General features: G+C 34.1%; 1 protein-coding gene and 1 long non-coding RNA gene across 3 annotated transcripts; one reads left to right on the top strand and one right to left on the bottom strand.

Moving 5' to 3' along the window:
• Positions 1-2471: 2471 nt before the first annotated feature.
• LOC149057238 (uncharacterized) lies at positions 2472-10197 on the bottom strand. Of its 2 annotated transcripts, none has more exons than XR_016190791.1 (2): positions 7907-10197; positions 2472-5804 (listed from the first exon to the last, which is right to left on the bottom strand). It is a non-coding gene; the product is annotated as an uncharacterized LOC149057238 (long non-coding RNA). The 2 variants fall into 2 exon arrangements; XR_016190792.1 differs by lacking the exon at positions 7907-10197 and adding an exon at positions 6027-6106.
• Positions 10198-10936: 739 nt separating this feature from the next.
• LOC107166550 (uncharacterized) lies at positions 10937-15953 on the top strand. The gene is made up of 2 exons (XM_015515272.2): positions 10937-11924; positions 13891-15953. Exons 1-2 carry the CDS (start codon positions 11447-11449, stop codon positions 14031-14033), a joined length of 621 nt encoding a protein of 206 aa, XP_015370758.2. The 5' UTR covers positions 10937-11446; the 3' UTR covers positions 14034-15953.
• Positions 15954-16174: the final 221 nt, after the last annotated feature.

The following is a 16174-nucleotide window of genomic DNA, read 5'->3' as shown; positions in this document are numbered from 1 at the left end:
CGGTGCTGTATATTTTATTATTATTAATATAGCGTGTATAGTTCATTAATACCGATTCACGATTTTTCGTTACCCTAAAAAAGCGTATATTATACAGGAATTTTCGATGGTTATTAGACACGGTCTCCCAACCCTTTATGTCGAATTGTACCTAAAAAATATAATTCCCCCGTGTACCCGTAGCGTCTCGAATCATATTGTCCCCCGTCGCAAACGCTGGCCACGCTTGGACATCGGGCTCGCGTCCTCCGACAAACAATAAAACAATAATAACCAGATAGCTGGTAGTTGGTTGGTAGGTAAGTCGATAGGTACCTATGTACCTCTATACACGCTCTGCACGTACATCTAATAAACGCCCTGGACACCATTATATACATAATAAAATGTATATTATAATAAAGTTGCAGTGAATAACTCAATTAAGAGGTTTGTGTATACGGTGCATAATGATGTACGTAGGTGATGCATATTATAATAATTTAAAAGTGCTGCACAATAAAATATAATGTCCACGTGTTCGTTGTTCAGAGTATGTAGGTACAATAATAATATTATTATAAAGGCGGCGTGCTCGGTGTGCAGCTGATGCAATTTACGTTTGTCCATTACCTTGGTAATATTATATTATTGTTATTATTATGCATACTTTATATATATATTAATATATAATATAGCACGCTAGTTTTGTACAATATTATAAAATCTTCTTGCCAGCAGTGGCACGCTTTATTATACAAATAAACTTTTATATTTTATATACAATATATTATAATAAGTAATAACATAATATGATATCACGTCGTATATAGTAAATATTATACTTTATATATTATCATAATTCATAGTTGTTTATTTTGTAATAATATATGATATTATAATTTGTATATACCTATTTGTATTGCGTTTCGCGTGGTTATCGAATGACCGTTAATAGAACATAACAAAATTAACATTTGTCCCAATTACGAAACACTGATTATATTTATCACATATATTTTACGTTAGGTATACATGAATAATTTTTCAACTCATTTACATTTTTAAATCCGCAATGAAAATTATATAATATTCATATTTTATTTATCAAAGACTAGCCATACGACCAAACGAGTGCAAATGATAAATATATTATAAGCCCACGGACCTGCAGACAACTTGTGCACCTTGTTTTTTACCGCTCTTAAAAACCTTAAGGAAAAATCAAATTTGGTGATTTATGAAACTGTTTTATACTCAAGCTTCTTCAAATTTGAAACGTTATTTTACCAATATGCTAGCACGGGTACTACTTAAGCATAGGTCTAAATCTCGTTTACATGTTATTCACTAGATAGTCGGTACACTGATCACGTTTGTTGTAATCCCACGCCTCCAGCGCGAATTATGCATAACTAATGTTTTTATTAAATTTCTATTTTTAAACTTTTCTGATTTGGTATACACTACGTGAATCTGCGTTTAGTGCACTGTGCACGAAAATCAAATAACAAAAAAGTTGAACAGTTGTATTAGCAACATTGTGCAGTATTCATAATAGTAATATAGCATACACTAATAGGAAATATTATTATAGTATATTAATGTTGTACGTTATATTATATTATAGTCTGTACCAATAATGAGACCGTTCTTGATCGTTTATAATAATCTATTTAACTTGTCGGATATCACGACTTGTTGGTGCTCATTATGTCGCACAGGAATTATTTCACGCTCAGATGTTATACTATTATATTAATATTATATACCAGTCACTAAGTACTCCCCGCTGCCACGAATAAAAGATACGCGTTGTGTATACTTGACAATGCGACACTTAAAAAATAATAACCGTCGTGGGAATGTAGAACACTTATCATTTATTTATTATAGTTTCAGCTGTTCAAGTTCATGTGCATCATGTTGATACTGGAGGAATAACGGAATGCTATAAATAGACGTAGGTACCTAAAAAGTAAAATATGAAAGTGTTAAAAAAATAGTGATTTAGTCCTTCGTATAAATATATATACAAATGTATAACATATACCAGACACTGGCAGACACCTACTTATATATTGTATGTGTGTTTGTGTGTGTATATAATATATATATATGAAAAAAGTTTTCCCACGTAAAAGATGTCCTTCGACTTCCTATCCGAGAAGGAGGTGCGCCCAATCACTGCACAGCAGTTGTGCTGTATTATTAGAAACTTCAACGCCCAATTATTAGAGGTGGGACCGACTGAAGTCAACTAAAAGTGTCGACGGTGCGGTGGCAGGGGCATTGATCTATTATATTATATTATATAGTCTGAGGAAATCCTATAGTCTTGGTGAATATCTTATAGAGATAACTATCTTTTCGGTCTGCTGTGCTCGTTTATTACAAAAACGTGAATATTACATGTATTTAAAATACGTATAATAACATATAGGACATAGGTATTTAAATATTTTCACGTTGTAAAAAATTATACGATCGCGTAACTTATAATAAGGTAATCTGCATTTGGTACTAAATTATGCACTAATTATATATACAATCCCCAATCACTATCGTACTTGTATGAAGCTTATTAGTAATTAGTAATTAATATAACCGTCTACTCCAATATAAAAACTAACAGCTACGAAGTACCAAATTAGGCATCTAGGTATGTTCAAAGCTTAAAACAAGTATACAATTCAATACGTAAACTATAATATATATTATACAAATGACAAAACACATTATTTAACATAATCAATTATCCTTATAAATAAATATTACGAAGGCTTGATAAATGGATTGATTTTATTTTATTTTAACATTAATATAATGATAAAACGAATGACGTGTGGTATACATATGCCTACTGCAGGATCATCCAGCATTTGAGTTAAAAAACCTGCAGGACGACTCTGTATAAATTATTATAATGTATACATAATTAGTTTTCGTGTATCCGCCTATATAATATATTGGTCATATTGTACACGTCAACCTCTGTTGTTGTGCTGTGGCGTGTGTCCGGCGAAGCGCTAGAAAGGTAGGTAGGTACATATTATACATATGTATATCAGTACAGAAAAAACTGCACACCGGATATCCTGTCCAACAAAAACTGAAAATATATATATTTTTTTTTGGGACATGTATGCATATGCACATACAGCTCAAATTATCAATCCGATACAACATAAGTGTTGGATAATGATCCAATACTTGTATACATTATGGGTTTATAAAGCATGCATATATATAGGTACCTATATAGTAGAATAAAACCTGTTGATTACTATACACACATTATAGCCTTATAGGTGTGTTTTCATTGTCATGAAAAAATAAAAATCACAAAACGATTCAGTCTCTGGGAAAATAAATAGGAAATGTTGACTACGTTTGTCGGACCATGACTTATGTTTTTATGCATGAGAGAAAATTACGTTATGAGAGTGTTGGGAAAAAACTTTTTTTTTAACTGTCGTTACTAGCTAGGTGATGTAGATTTTTAATGTTTCCTGTCCAATAAATCCGTTCATACACACTTGTACAGTTTAACCCTGATGGATAATGTCGAATATACTGTTCAATTATCAAGTATACTTAGTTCCATATAATAAATATGTATCTATGAGCTATATGAGTGATTATACCTATTACTTATATAGTATATAGTGTATTATCTTGAGAGAACGTTATACCGGCATGTGTTAGACGTATTACTAATGCATATCATGACAAATTTAAATTTCAGAAAAATCCGATAAATAATTTTAAAATGCTCATAACTTGTTACAAAAACGCCAAATGCAGGACAATATTTTTAACTTTGAATTTTATAATACATTTTAAAATAAATTAATCCGTCTATTTACGTCAATATCAAAAATAACAGTAAAACAAATTCTTCTGAACTTAAAAGTTAAAATATACTATAGGTTACGCTAAGCAACGCGGAGACAACACACGGATGGTATAATCAGGCCCTGGACACTAATATGATAACAATAATTAAAGCCCATTTTTGTTGGAGGAAGATAATATTTTTATGTAGGTATAGTCGTTCTTATTTCCTCCAAAAAAAATGTCAAATTCGTTTTTCAGATTTCCCTAGTCGTATAATTTCTTATCAATATCCATTCTGATTTATTTATTCTGTGGTATAACATCCTCTTAATTCATATATATATATATACATAGTATTTAATATAATAAAATGATTGTTTGAATTTATGTTATGTATTTGCCTACTGAGGTAGTGGAAAATAACCATAATCTCAATGTCGTTATTAGGTAAATCACCTTATAAATCAAAGTACAAGTGTACGAATGAAAATTGGCTCAGAATGTTTATTTAACTTTATCACTATACTTCGTTGAAATTAGTTTATTATTTTATGCCAACACAAGGTCATTTAAGTTCATCGAAAATAACTGATAAAAATTGCTAACTAGTTTGTATTAGGTACTACAAAAGTTTTATCTAGATTAAGTGAAGTTTTTTTACGTAAAGACATTTAGAGGTGTAACACCTATATAATATAAATGAGAATTTAGTTTACTAACGTAATAATAACAATATTATTGTTATGCTAGGTATAACGTATATACATAACACTTCTATAACAATGTACCCACCTAACGTCAGTTTAAATATTTTCACCGCGTGGCAATAAGTATAATATATTATTATTGTGTCAATACGTCAAACTGTTCTCAAATATTGTGATGTTAAAATAATCCCATAGATTGAATCTCAGACGGGCAGACCCCTGCAATAAAGCATACATAAAATAAGCATGGCGGTTGCTTTTATATTGTACGGTTAGGTCCGAAAAATTAATAGTGTTGTTTATGCCTACATTTTGTTTCAAAAGTTTTTACTGTACGGTGACTTTTAAAGGTATAGTTATTCTTCTACAGAGAGTGCTAATGATGAACATCATAATATATTACATCAATTAATTATTACAGTAAATATTTTATAATTTGCACCGATCACGCATGCAGTAAAATAATCAGGTAAATGAATAATAATATGATGGTAAATGGCAATAATTACACGCAATCGGTAACGTAACAGCCTATCGCGGCGTAGTAGTTCATTAGTTATTGTTTATTAGTTATTAGTTATGTTATTACTATTATAATTTATAATATATTTCACTGTAATCTATACCGACCTAATCTTCAAATAATAAAAATATGTTGTGTAAACATAAATTTAGCACGTTCACTACAGGGCATTTTATATTATGCTACAATGTACCTAAATAGGTATAAAATGTAAAATATATTATACATAATATTATACTATGTAATACTAATAATATATTATATATTATATTTCACAGCGTGCAATCTCACTGATTATAATAATAATAATAATATACGTCGCGCGTCGTGTGTATTATTATTATGTAAAAGTGAAACTATAGGTGTATAGTACAGACTTGAAGTAGAATTTTATAATCATAATTATCATAATAATATGTAACGATAGTACACATTTTTATCATCAAACTTGTGGTCGACATTCGTCTCTGTCGTCGTTATCGACTTCTATACAACGATGATATCCCATTGCCAATTGTTATGACGAAACCCTTCTTCGTCCATCGGTTTGCCGCTGACGAAGTCGAAATTCCATTTGTCCCGTTTTTGTGATAGCAGCTCCTGTTCGATTTCAATTGCCACTCGCAAATTTTCGTTGAGGGTTTCGGGTTGTTGACGATCATCTGAGAAGAGACACCTCTTGGCAGCTGCGGTGACCGGTGGTGGGCGGTGGTCGTTCAACATAACGGAATTTTAATTTTCGTTAGAAAATCACTCTGCAAACACAACAACGGCGTATCAAACTGTGATATTATAAACTTCAGTAAACCACATTAAATTCCGTATTTCTTTGCGAGTTGAGTTTTGAAAACGTTTTGTCGCGAAAAAATACGCATCATCGTAACAACTGCAGTGAGTTGATATGTTATTAAATTCTAATATATTATATATTATAACACTGCACTAATGTAACAATGTAAGCCGACTTATTCACGTACCTACGTCGAGATTTTTGTTCCACGGTCAAATGCGTGTACAATTCCATTGCGGAATATAAACGTTTTCTCGAATCGCCCACAGTGTCTGGTCGTAAATGGTATATACAATGTATGAGAACCATGAACCTTTTACGGATATACCAAATTAGGAAAACTTTAAAAAATAAAAACCGTCAGTAGGCGGAAAATTATATGGTATATAACATTATGTGTGTGGTGCTGTGTAGGTAGTTATAACCTTCATTTATTTAGTATTAAAAAGTAAATCTTTCCATACCATTTTAGTAACAAAAAAAATAAATAACATTTAAAATGTTATTTTTGTCTATATTCTACATAAAACGTTTTTTACATTTGTCAAGTTACTATAAATCTATTTTATAATGGACTGCAGTGCACTGTTAACGTTGTGTATAAAATTATATATTATACTATTTAATAACCTTATTATACAATATATAATAATAATATATTATGTTGAATCGACAGTACCATGTTATTTAGAATAAACGTAAATTGAAAAAAAATTTTTCTACCACAATAATTAAGACAATACCTACGCTTAAATTTCTTTTGCAAGTTTAAAAATCAATAAAATACAGATAAAACTGAATTTTTCAAGCGAGTTCAAAAATTGAATTCATATAATCATTATGGGTAGGTTCCAAAATAATGTAGCTTGCACGACTTAGTATAAACACTTCGACGTATCATGATGGACCACACGATGCTTTTCTATATAATATTAAATATATATATATATATTTATGTATGTATTTTAAAAGTAAATACTTAACATGTGAAAAACACTATACATGTATCAGCCATTACAATTATAACGACCTACTGACGTCGTACCATACATGTTCATATATTATTATGTATAGACTGTTCGCCATCACTCATCGCTTATCAATTATATCAATCACCATATTATACGTATTGTATACGCGTGCGTTATAGGACAAAAATACCACTTAAGATTATAACCAATAAACATACACACACACATAATATAATACATGGACCCAGGAATATGTCGCGAATGGAGAAAAATGACGCCACTTGGTATTTTCGACCCAGACTGCTGTGTAGCAGACAGACCTTATTCCGAGTCTATCGTGAAAAACATCGTGTTTGGCGCTGCGATCTCCGATGGTATCGATTATATTATTATGTTTTATGATATAAATATTTTAAAAACAAAGCAGCCCAAACGATAGAATAACTTCATAGGAACGGGCGGAACGGCTAAGGTAGGTTATCTCTTTACAATAAATCACAGTATGTATAATACTGCGTGTCTCGAATATTATTCGTTGTTGTAATAATTTATATATTTATAACAACCAAATGCGTCGCATTATAATTTATAAGAATCTAAGTCATAAGATATTTACTATTTAGATATAATGATATTATATTATATTAGTGTTGCAATGGGGGTACGCATTGTTATTTTTGTTACGTTAAATTTGTGTTGTGTATTTGTCGGGGAGATCCGTTCGAAGGAGGATTTAACGCGCGTTAAAAAGTGTACGTGACATTAACGATGGTTTCGGTGCGGCGACGATGGCCGGATTACGTCGAAAATGACCGTTTAATTGAAATTCCTGCAGACCTAGGTTTATTCCCATAATGTCCTGCGTTGATGACAAAAAAAACCTTCTATATAATATGTAATAATATAATAAATATTATATATATATATATTATATTTTAGGATTATTCTACGATCATACTTATATGATATATATAATAATAATATAGTAGATATATACATACATCACAAACCGTGACTTCTAACAGATTTATTTAAACACCGCGATTATATTATATAGTGTGTGTCGCGGTGTGTATATATATAGGAGAGTAATTACGTTTTTTCGTTCGCCTTCTTCGTACACGGCGGACAGCACGCCGGCCAGTCATCCATGGAAATCCTTGGGTACTTCCTCTTGGTAACCATCCACACAGAACGAAACCTTATAAGGTAATGCACCAGCGCAGCGCTCTTCCTCGCAGTCGTCGCCGCTATCTCTTTCTCTCGTTTTCCCTCACATACAATAATATTATATACTGTACTGTTCACAAATACCTAGGTAGCGGTTACTCGCCAACACACGCCAACACTCTCAGAACAGCCCTAATTTGCGGCGGGTTGATCGCCGAGGCGATGTGACTTCAGCTGCAGCTGTGTGTATTGCAGCGATATAATATATTTTATACATCCGAATAAATTACACGCGCACGAGCACACTACACGCGTATGTATATACTAATCACGGGAACACGATGGATACGTTCAGATTAAATATAATATAATTAATATACTTTGCGTATACATCATCATCGTGTATGCTGATTGTAGGTAGGTACTCTGTTATAACATATATATTATACTATAACTCTGTACTGATTTTTTTATTCATTCTTTCTTTAACTTTTGATTCGTATCATGTTTAGTTGGCTATCGAGAAAAAGTGACTATATCTGGTACGTAACGATCGCAATAAATTGTGTTCGGTTTTAAACACACTAATGTTATCATCATAATTATTATTACTGCAATATTGTGTATTTGTGTATACCTACATACATAATATCACGTGCATATTAGTTAGTAGTGTAAGCTACTGTCCAGGAAATATGTGGATGGGGATCATTATCTTAATCGGTGGTCGTGCTATTTGTCGATTACAAAATACAAACGATTGCTGTCGATATAGCATAGATGAGAATTATTATAATTTATTATAGTATTCCAACACCTATTATGGGTACCAACAGCCTACAAGATTAAAATGTATACATCATTTATTTATTACGCGTTACTGTGTTAGCGGTTAATTTAAAAAACGTTCACGTGCACATAAGTATATTTGATATTTAAATTACTTCAGTAACTATAAATATTATTGTTTGTATTTCCTAATTCTTTAAATCAGTGCTAAATATGATATATTTTTTTTTCATAAAAATTCTATGTATCTGTATAGAAAAGGAGTTGTTGACTTTTAAGTTGAAACTAATTCATTTTTATTATCATTATTTTTATTTTGTGGTTATATGTCCCACGCTGTAGTCATTTTTTTTTAATAATTGACGTTCGAACGGTGGTTGAAGTTTTTCTATCATTTAAATATTAGAGATACATTTTTTTAATCATAAAAAATACGTTTAAATATTTAGTTGCTCATTAATTTTAGTTCACAAGATGAGCCTTCATTAATAGCAGCGATAATATTTTTACTAATGAAACAAAACGTTAAATATTGTACTAATTAGTTATATACACACGTGTAATGTATTCGGAGGTAACAATCTAAATTAAATTGTGTCATAATCTATGGAATATATTTCAAGGTGATCAGAACAAGTTTGATTGAAATTTTAAATGAATCGTACGTGTTTATAGTCGTTGTATAAGGGAATCTACATAAAATATTAATATATTATCATACGATTAATTAATACGAAAATTAGATGAGTACTTGAGTATAATATACAAAATTATGTGTAGGTACAATAGGTACATTTGTGTAAAGCATCTGGTGATGCGCGTCATCATAATATTATACATCAGCCTTGTTGAGAAAAGGATTTAACCGATGGTTATACGTGGGGGTACACGACGACCGGACTTCTGCAATCACTCTCCTCGGTCGGGCTCACGAATTGGACATAAAAAAATAAAACTAGGTAATTGCTGCGCGTGAGAAAATTACGTTTGATTGTTGTAACCGGCGAATCCGAGATTCAGAGATTGTAGAAAGAAATACACCGTCTACGTATTATTATGTTGTCGCACGCCAACGGACGATGCCATACAACATAATATTATGTAGGTACGCAAACAATGAGTGTGTTCAGATTTGCAAAAAATATTTGCTTCACGTGTGACGGAAAAGAATAATGCTGAAAAGGGTTTCGGTGACTTATCTGTAAACTATTATGAAAAAGGTCGAGTCCGATATATTATTATAATATGATGGTTATCGTGAATTCGGCAAGCGCGGTGGTATTGAGTTATCATCACAATAATAATATACCTGGTATATAATAATATAATTTAAACGGTTTTTGGTAAATATTTAGACGACATGTGGGCATGACGATGACCGGACAGCCGGACACTGGTCGGTCTGGGCCTTAGCGCGTAATCCGTGACGAGGGGATTTAAACGAAACGAAGAAATCAGCACGGCGTCGTGAATCTCATTGTATACATACACACACACACACACACACACACATTACATCTGTTATATTAATATTATAAAAACACTGTGTGTGTGTGTGTGTGTGACAGAGGCAATAATAATATTATCGTCGTCGTGCCGTGAAGCGTCGGGGACTCACCGTCTGTACATAATAATAATAATAATAATATTATACATATTACACACACGCCGGCGGCCGAGCACATGGCTAGGATTTTATTATTACTACTATTTCTTTTTCTTTCGTTTTTTATTTTTTCCTCTCTCGCGATGATGATGATTATTATTATTACTAGCGTGTGTTTCGTAGGTGCGACGACGGCGGCGACGCGCGGGTTATAGTAAAAACTCGCGCATGCGCAACCGTATAATCGTATCGTGGCCGACGGGAAAAAAAGCGCGCGCGCAACGGCGCACCGTCATCGGCGTCGCTACGAACCGGTGAGCGCGCGGGGAAAACGAACTAAACGAAGGCGACGACGACGACGACAACAACAACAACGGTCGACGAGCGCCGCGCCGTTGGCGGTGCGTTCGCGCACTACGCCACCGCCGTTGCGAGCGCGCGCGGCGGGGGTAGACCGAGGTTGGTGCGCGTGCGCGCGAGCGTCCGTGGATGACGTGCCGCCGCCCCTCCTCACCGCCGACCGAATACCGTATAGTATACGTGACCTCGGCGGCAGTGACGCTCTTACCCGACTTACCCACCGGACACAAAATCATTCTCTCGCCGTTCGCCGTACACTCCACACACGCGCCGTTCGTTACGCGCTCGTCGTCCATTTTTTTTTGTATCTATACGTTTTTGTGACAGTGTGTGTGTGCCGCTTTCGGTGCGACTCGATATCATCGCCGTTTACGACGTTATTGATCAACGGTACCCGTTGTGATTTTTCGATAATCGATCGTTTGTTTTGTTTGAAAAAATATTTAATTTTTTCGTTTCGCGTGCGCCGACGTCAACCCGTTTTAAAACGCAACTCGCGCGAACTTTGCCGCCGTCTGTACAGCAGCAGGGCTGCAGTGTGACGGATTAAAGTGCGCGAAAGCTGCGGACCCGATCAGTGACGGACAAGAAGAAGAGATACACCGGAACTGTCTTGTCTTCGAAGAGGAGGAGCAGTATAACTGTCGTTTGACGTTATACATTTTACGGTTCGTTCGTTTACATTTGTTTGATTTAAACCCGTCGATCACCATGACCGTTACGTATGGCATGACGGGGACGACCACCGACGGAGGAGGAGCCGTTAACAACGGCAGGAGAGTGCTCATGGCGAAAACCGATTCCCTGAGTAACGTCAACAACAACAACAACAGCACCAGCGTCAACAATAACAATGGGTCGGCGTCAATCACGGGCAAAGCGTCCGTGTTGAGCGTGAGGCGCGTGCTGTTCGGGCCACCGGCCGACCCGGCGGAGACGCGGGCGTGGCTTGATAGACAATTGTGCGCGGCCACCGCGGCTGACTCGCGGTCGTGGAACTTTGATTTCGTTAACGAACGTCCGCTCCGCGACAGCCCGGCCGACCGTTATGCGTGGGAGCGTGTCTGTCCACCGAAGCGTCGCGAGGAGGCGGCCGCAACGGACTCGACGACCACTACGACAGCACAACAGCAACAGCAAGATTGCCGTCGAACGGCCGTCAAGCAGCAGCGACAGTCCAAAGTCACAGGTAATAACAATAATTATTCACGATAGAAATAATATTACAAGTAGGGGGGGTTATCCGTTCTTTCTCTCGCGGACTAGGAGTGAGGACGTGGTCCATGGAGTTGAGACGCTTTTTTTCGCAACGGTGGTGGTTTTGGTTCGGATACTTTCTCTGCCGCGTAACGACCGTTGTCTTTCTCCTTTCCCGTGGGCGTAAATACGGTATTATTATTCGTTTTTAACCGGCATTTGTGTGTGTGTGTGTGAAGCTCGAGCTCCCCCATCCGAGAACACAATGGGTGGCACCTGCGCAGAGCGTTAGGGGTGCAGTGAACCCTCGCTCTGTCGAAGGGTGCCACGACACTGTGGGAAAAACGTAATAGTCGGGATGATATTTCTGCGGGGAGGAGAGACTTATTTTTTTGATATCCGTTTTCGGAATAGGTCCTGTAGGTTGTGCTATTTTTTTTTCTTTTAGCTACGTCTTTATCATTGGCCATTATTGTTATTAGCACTCTTATCGTCTGTCAACCCTTTCCGAAATGTTCGTGTCGCTTTACGAGCGAAAATCGACGAGATTTATATGCCGCTCTTGTCTATCATCAGCAGTACGCCCACCGGTTGTTTTCACTCGATAAAATCCATCCTACCATTCCCCCCCTCCCCGTAATGTGTTCGACTCGTCGAAGGGGTGTATGTTGTGGGGCCTCGCGATTGTTTTGGAAAACTGTAATGAATTTAAAAAAAAAAAAATACGTTTAAAAGCACGGGTCGTGTGTACGATGAACGCGCGCGTTAAATAAATAACGATTATTACGACGGCGGTACATGGGTAGTAGTAGTATAATAGGCAGGTAGTAGGTAGGTGTAGGCACCGATGTACGATTGTGAAATGGCGCGAAAACGATTTCTGCGTCGAAAGACCTTGAAATTTTTTTTCGTTGGAACCGCGCATATTTTTTTTTTAGGTTATGTAAATTCATTATTATTAATATTGTGTATGTGTTCGATTGTATACGACGTACGAACGCGTACGAGGACATAATATTATTATTATTTTTTTTTTTTTTTCGACCCGAGAGAGGAGTGTCACTACTCACTATAATATACACTGTATAATAATATATATACATATATACAATATACACACATACTACAAGGATCTGCCCATAGTAATATTAATAATAATAAGCTCGCGTTGCATATGTGCACACGTGTTCGGGAGACCGGTTTTTTTTCGTCCCACACACTCGTACAAACAACACACACACGCCAACGCGCACATAAACATATTATATTATTATTATACATATACACTTTATCTCTCTCTCACTCTCTCTCGGCTCTCTGTATGTGCGTATTATTATTGTTGTTGTTGTTGTACTTTGGGTGGGGGAAAAAAACACGCGTATTATAACGACGGCTCTCGGACGCGATGTGTAAATTGATGATTAAAAAAAAAAAAGTATAAAAATAAATAGCTATTGCTATAATATTATTACCATCATCGTTATAAGGTGTATAGTATAATCCCCCCACCCCATGTACAAACGGATCTAAGTGCACTGCATCAAATGGGCGTGGTCCAGAGAGCTGTGCTCGGTAATAATAATATGATATACCACTATCGTTATTATCATTAACGGCCAAGTGTTGTTATCTGTTTTTTATTTTTTGTATATTGTATTTTTTTCGTCCCTCTCCTCGGCCCCCTTCACGACCGGGCGTTGAGGTCGCTGCCCTCGGCCCGCTACGACGCTCGAGTAAAATTAGATCACCCCTCTCCCTGCCTCCTCTGACCCCCCCCCCCCAACACACACTCACAGCTCTACCACCACCGTCCTCGACGTATGACGTGCGCGATCCTAGTTTGTGTTGTACCTATTATTAGTATTATTATTATTATAATTATTACATTTATTGAACCGGTAATATTTATTGTGATATGTTGACTAACCTTTGTTTTTATTTTTTGTTGTTTCGTTTAGATTTCATGAGCAAAACCAAGAAACGACCGTTGAGCGCTTCCGGCAGGACATTGCGCTCGAACAAAGTCTTGGACGAACCCGAATCGGCGAACAAGCGGAGTCGCCCATCGGTCGCGACGACGACGACGATGATGGCTATCTAATTCGAAATTGGAAAAAAAGGCAATACGCTGAGTAAATAATAAATTATAATATAAGAATTTAAAAAATAAAATAATATAATTTGATGCCCAAAAGTTTTTCACATTTTCGACGCAAAATTTCGAGATCTCCCAAGTATAGATAGTCTTAACTATTATAATATAATAATTTATATTTATATTATATATAATCTTCTTCAGGAATTTTCCTGATAACGCACGTTCTTATATGACATTATTTTATGTGTATAATTTTTTTTTATCAATCCCCCTCCCCATCGTTATTGTACAGATGTTTTTAAATTTTAAAAATTTTAAAAATGATGTATTTTTTTTTTAAACAATTAATATTTATACTGTTTTGTTTTTTGATCTCCTTCACGAATATTGTTCGGATTTATCCACCGCTTATGCGCAGACTAATTTTGTTGTTTTATTTGTCTACGTTATATTACAAATAATGAAAAAACTTATCTATTATCCATCATAATATAATATTATGTTAAGTATATTGTAGCTTAATGTCTGTACGTTTAGTATTAGCTCTAGATTTTAATGTTAACGTGCAATTATACATTTAACCTTTTAATTTTAGCTTGTTGAAAAAATCATAAAAAAAGTGGTTAGAAAAGAAAAAACATCACCAAAGTGAAGGAAAAAATGAAAAAATTTTTCGTCAGACATTTTTTTTATTCGTTTTTTTTTTTTTATATGACGATCTTTTTCCATGATTAAATGTATTTCAATTTTCGAGAAGATCTCAATTTTAATAATAAAAATCCAAAGATTCAGTGGTCTCTTTATATCTAATTTTACATTGTCCAAAGAAATATATCTGTCAAATTCCAATTCGCTAATCAAAATTTAACCAAAAGTGATGTATTGCCATTCGATCTTATACGCAGGTATGATATAGGCGATATTATTTATTATGTGACTCGTCTCATGGCGGGGATGATCTGTAGGGGTAGGGTATATCGGTATAGATTGTTTGCACTATATACATACATCACCTTATTTTATATTATTATATAACGTTTATTCCGAGCTCTTCAAGAATTTATTTCAAGTTTATGCGCATCACAAAACGATAATAATAAAAACGATAATATTAATTTCTAAACAGAATTTTTTTTTCCAATATGGGACTGAAACGATCTCATTGTTTTAACTATTTTTTTACACAAGGTTATTTTGAACAAAAATTTTCTCTTCTTTGTTGTGAAAATATCTTGTATAGACTAATTGTTTTTCTTGTTAATAAAAAAAAAAAAAAGAAAAAAATGAAAAATAATAGCTCAAAAAATTGTTCCGCTCTGGCTAGTTGGAGCGGTTTTTGTTCTCAATTGTTAAAATATTTTCTCTGAGTAGTTCAACCTATGATGTATTATTTGTCTGATCTCAAGAGGATAGATGGAAAAATCGATATTTTCCATAGGTTTGAATGAATTCATTTTGTATGATAAATTGTTATTATTATATAATATGATGTGTTGTAAGAGACTTTTTTTCAATTTAGATTGAATAACAATTTTTTTTATTTTATATACATATATATATATATATATATTATATTATATCTAATATATAATCGGTCGTTTTAATAAAAAATTTATATTTTATAAAAAAAATTGTATATACAGTTTATATATATATATAGGACCGTGTTGTTTTTTTTTAATCGACAGTTTTTTTTTTCATTAGATTTAGATAGACATTAGACGATACTTAAAATGTAGAACCTATTTGTCTTAAGTTTTAGAATTGACATAATTATATTATATTATTATTTATTATATATGTAAAAAATATAATATTTTATATTATATATTTATGTAAAAAAAAATATATATATACATATATAGTAAGAATTGAAATACTTATTTTAGTTTAAAAAAAATATAATGATATTTAAATATTAAATTTTTTGTTATGATTCAACTTCCAATCGAACGCGGACGATGCTAAACGCATATTATCCAATCATGTCACCTTAATCCCAAACAGTCGTTATACTCTTTTTTCCAATCCATCTTTAATGATCCATCCTTAGAATGGCTCTATATTATATTAAGCAATATAAGATAACAATAAAGTGTGAAATAGCATTTCGATGTCCACAGACGAAACAATCGGAGTACGCA

Source organism: Diuraphis noxia, unplaced genomic scaffold (genome assembly GCF_037042655.1).
Source record: "Diuraphis noxia isolate RWA-SAM2 unplaced genomic scaffold, SU_Dnox_SAM2 contig0003, whole genome shotgun sequence".
In the NCBI taxonomy this organism is placed as follows: domain Eukaryota; kingdom Metazoa; phylum Arthropoda; class Insecta; order Hemiptera; family Aphididae; genus Diuraphis; species Diuraphis noxia.
Note: the sequence above shows the minus strand (reverse complement) of the source record. Positions and strands in the feature narration are given on the sequence as shown.

What these genes read in the sequence shown, in the direction of transcription:
- LOC107166550 (XM_015515272.2), top strand. Translation starts at nt 11,447, where the DNA reads ATGACCGTTACGTATGGCATGACGGGGACGACCACCGACGGAGGAGGA. An exon ending in GCGACAGTCCAAAGTCACAG is followed by an intron (nt 11,925 to 13,890) that starts GTAATAACAATA and finishes TGTTTCGTTTAG; the next exon opens with ATTTCATGAGCAAAACCAAG.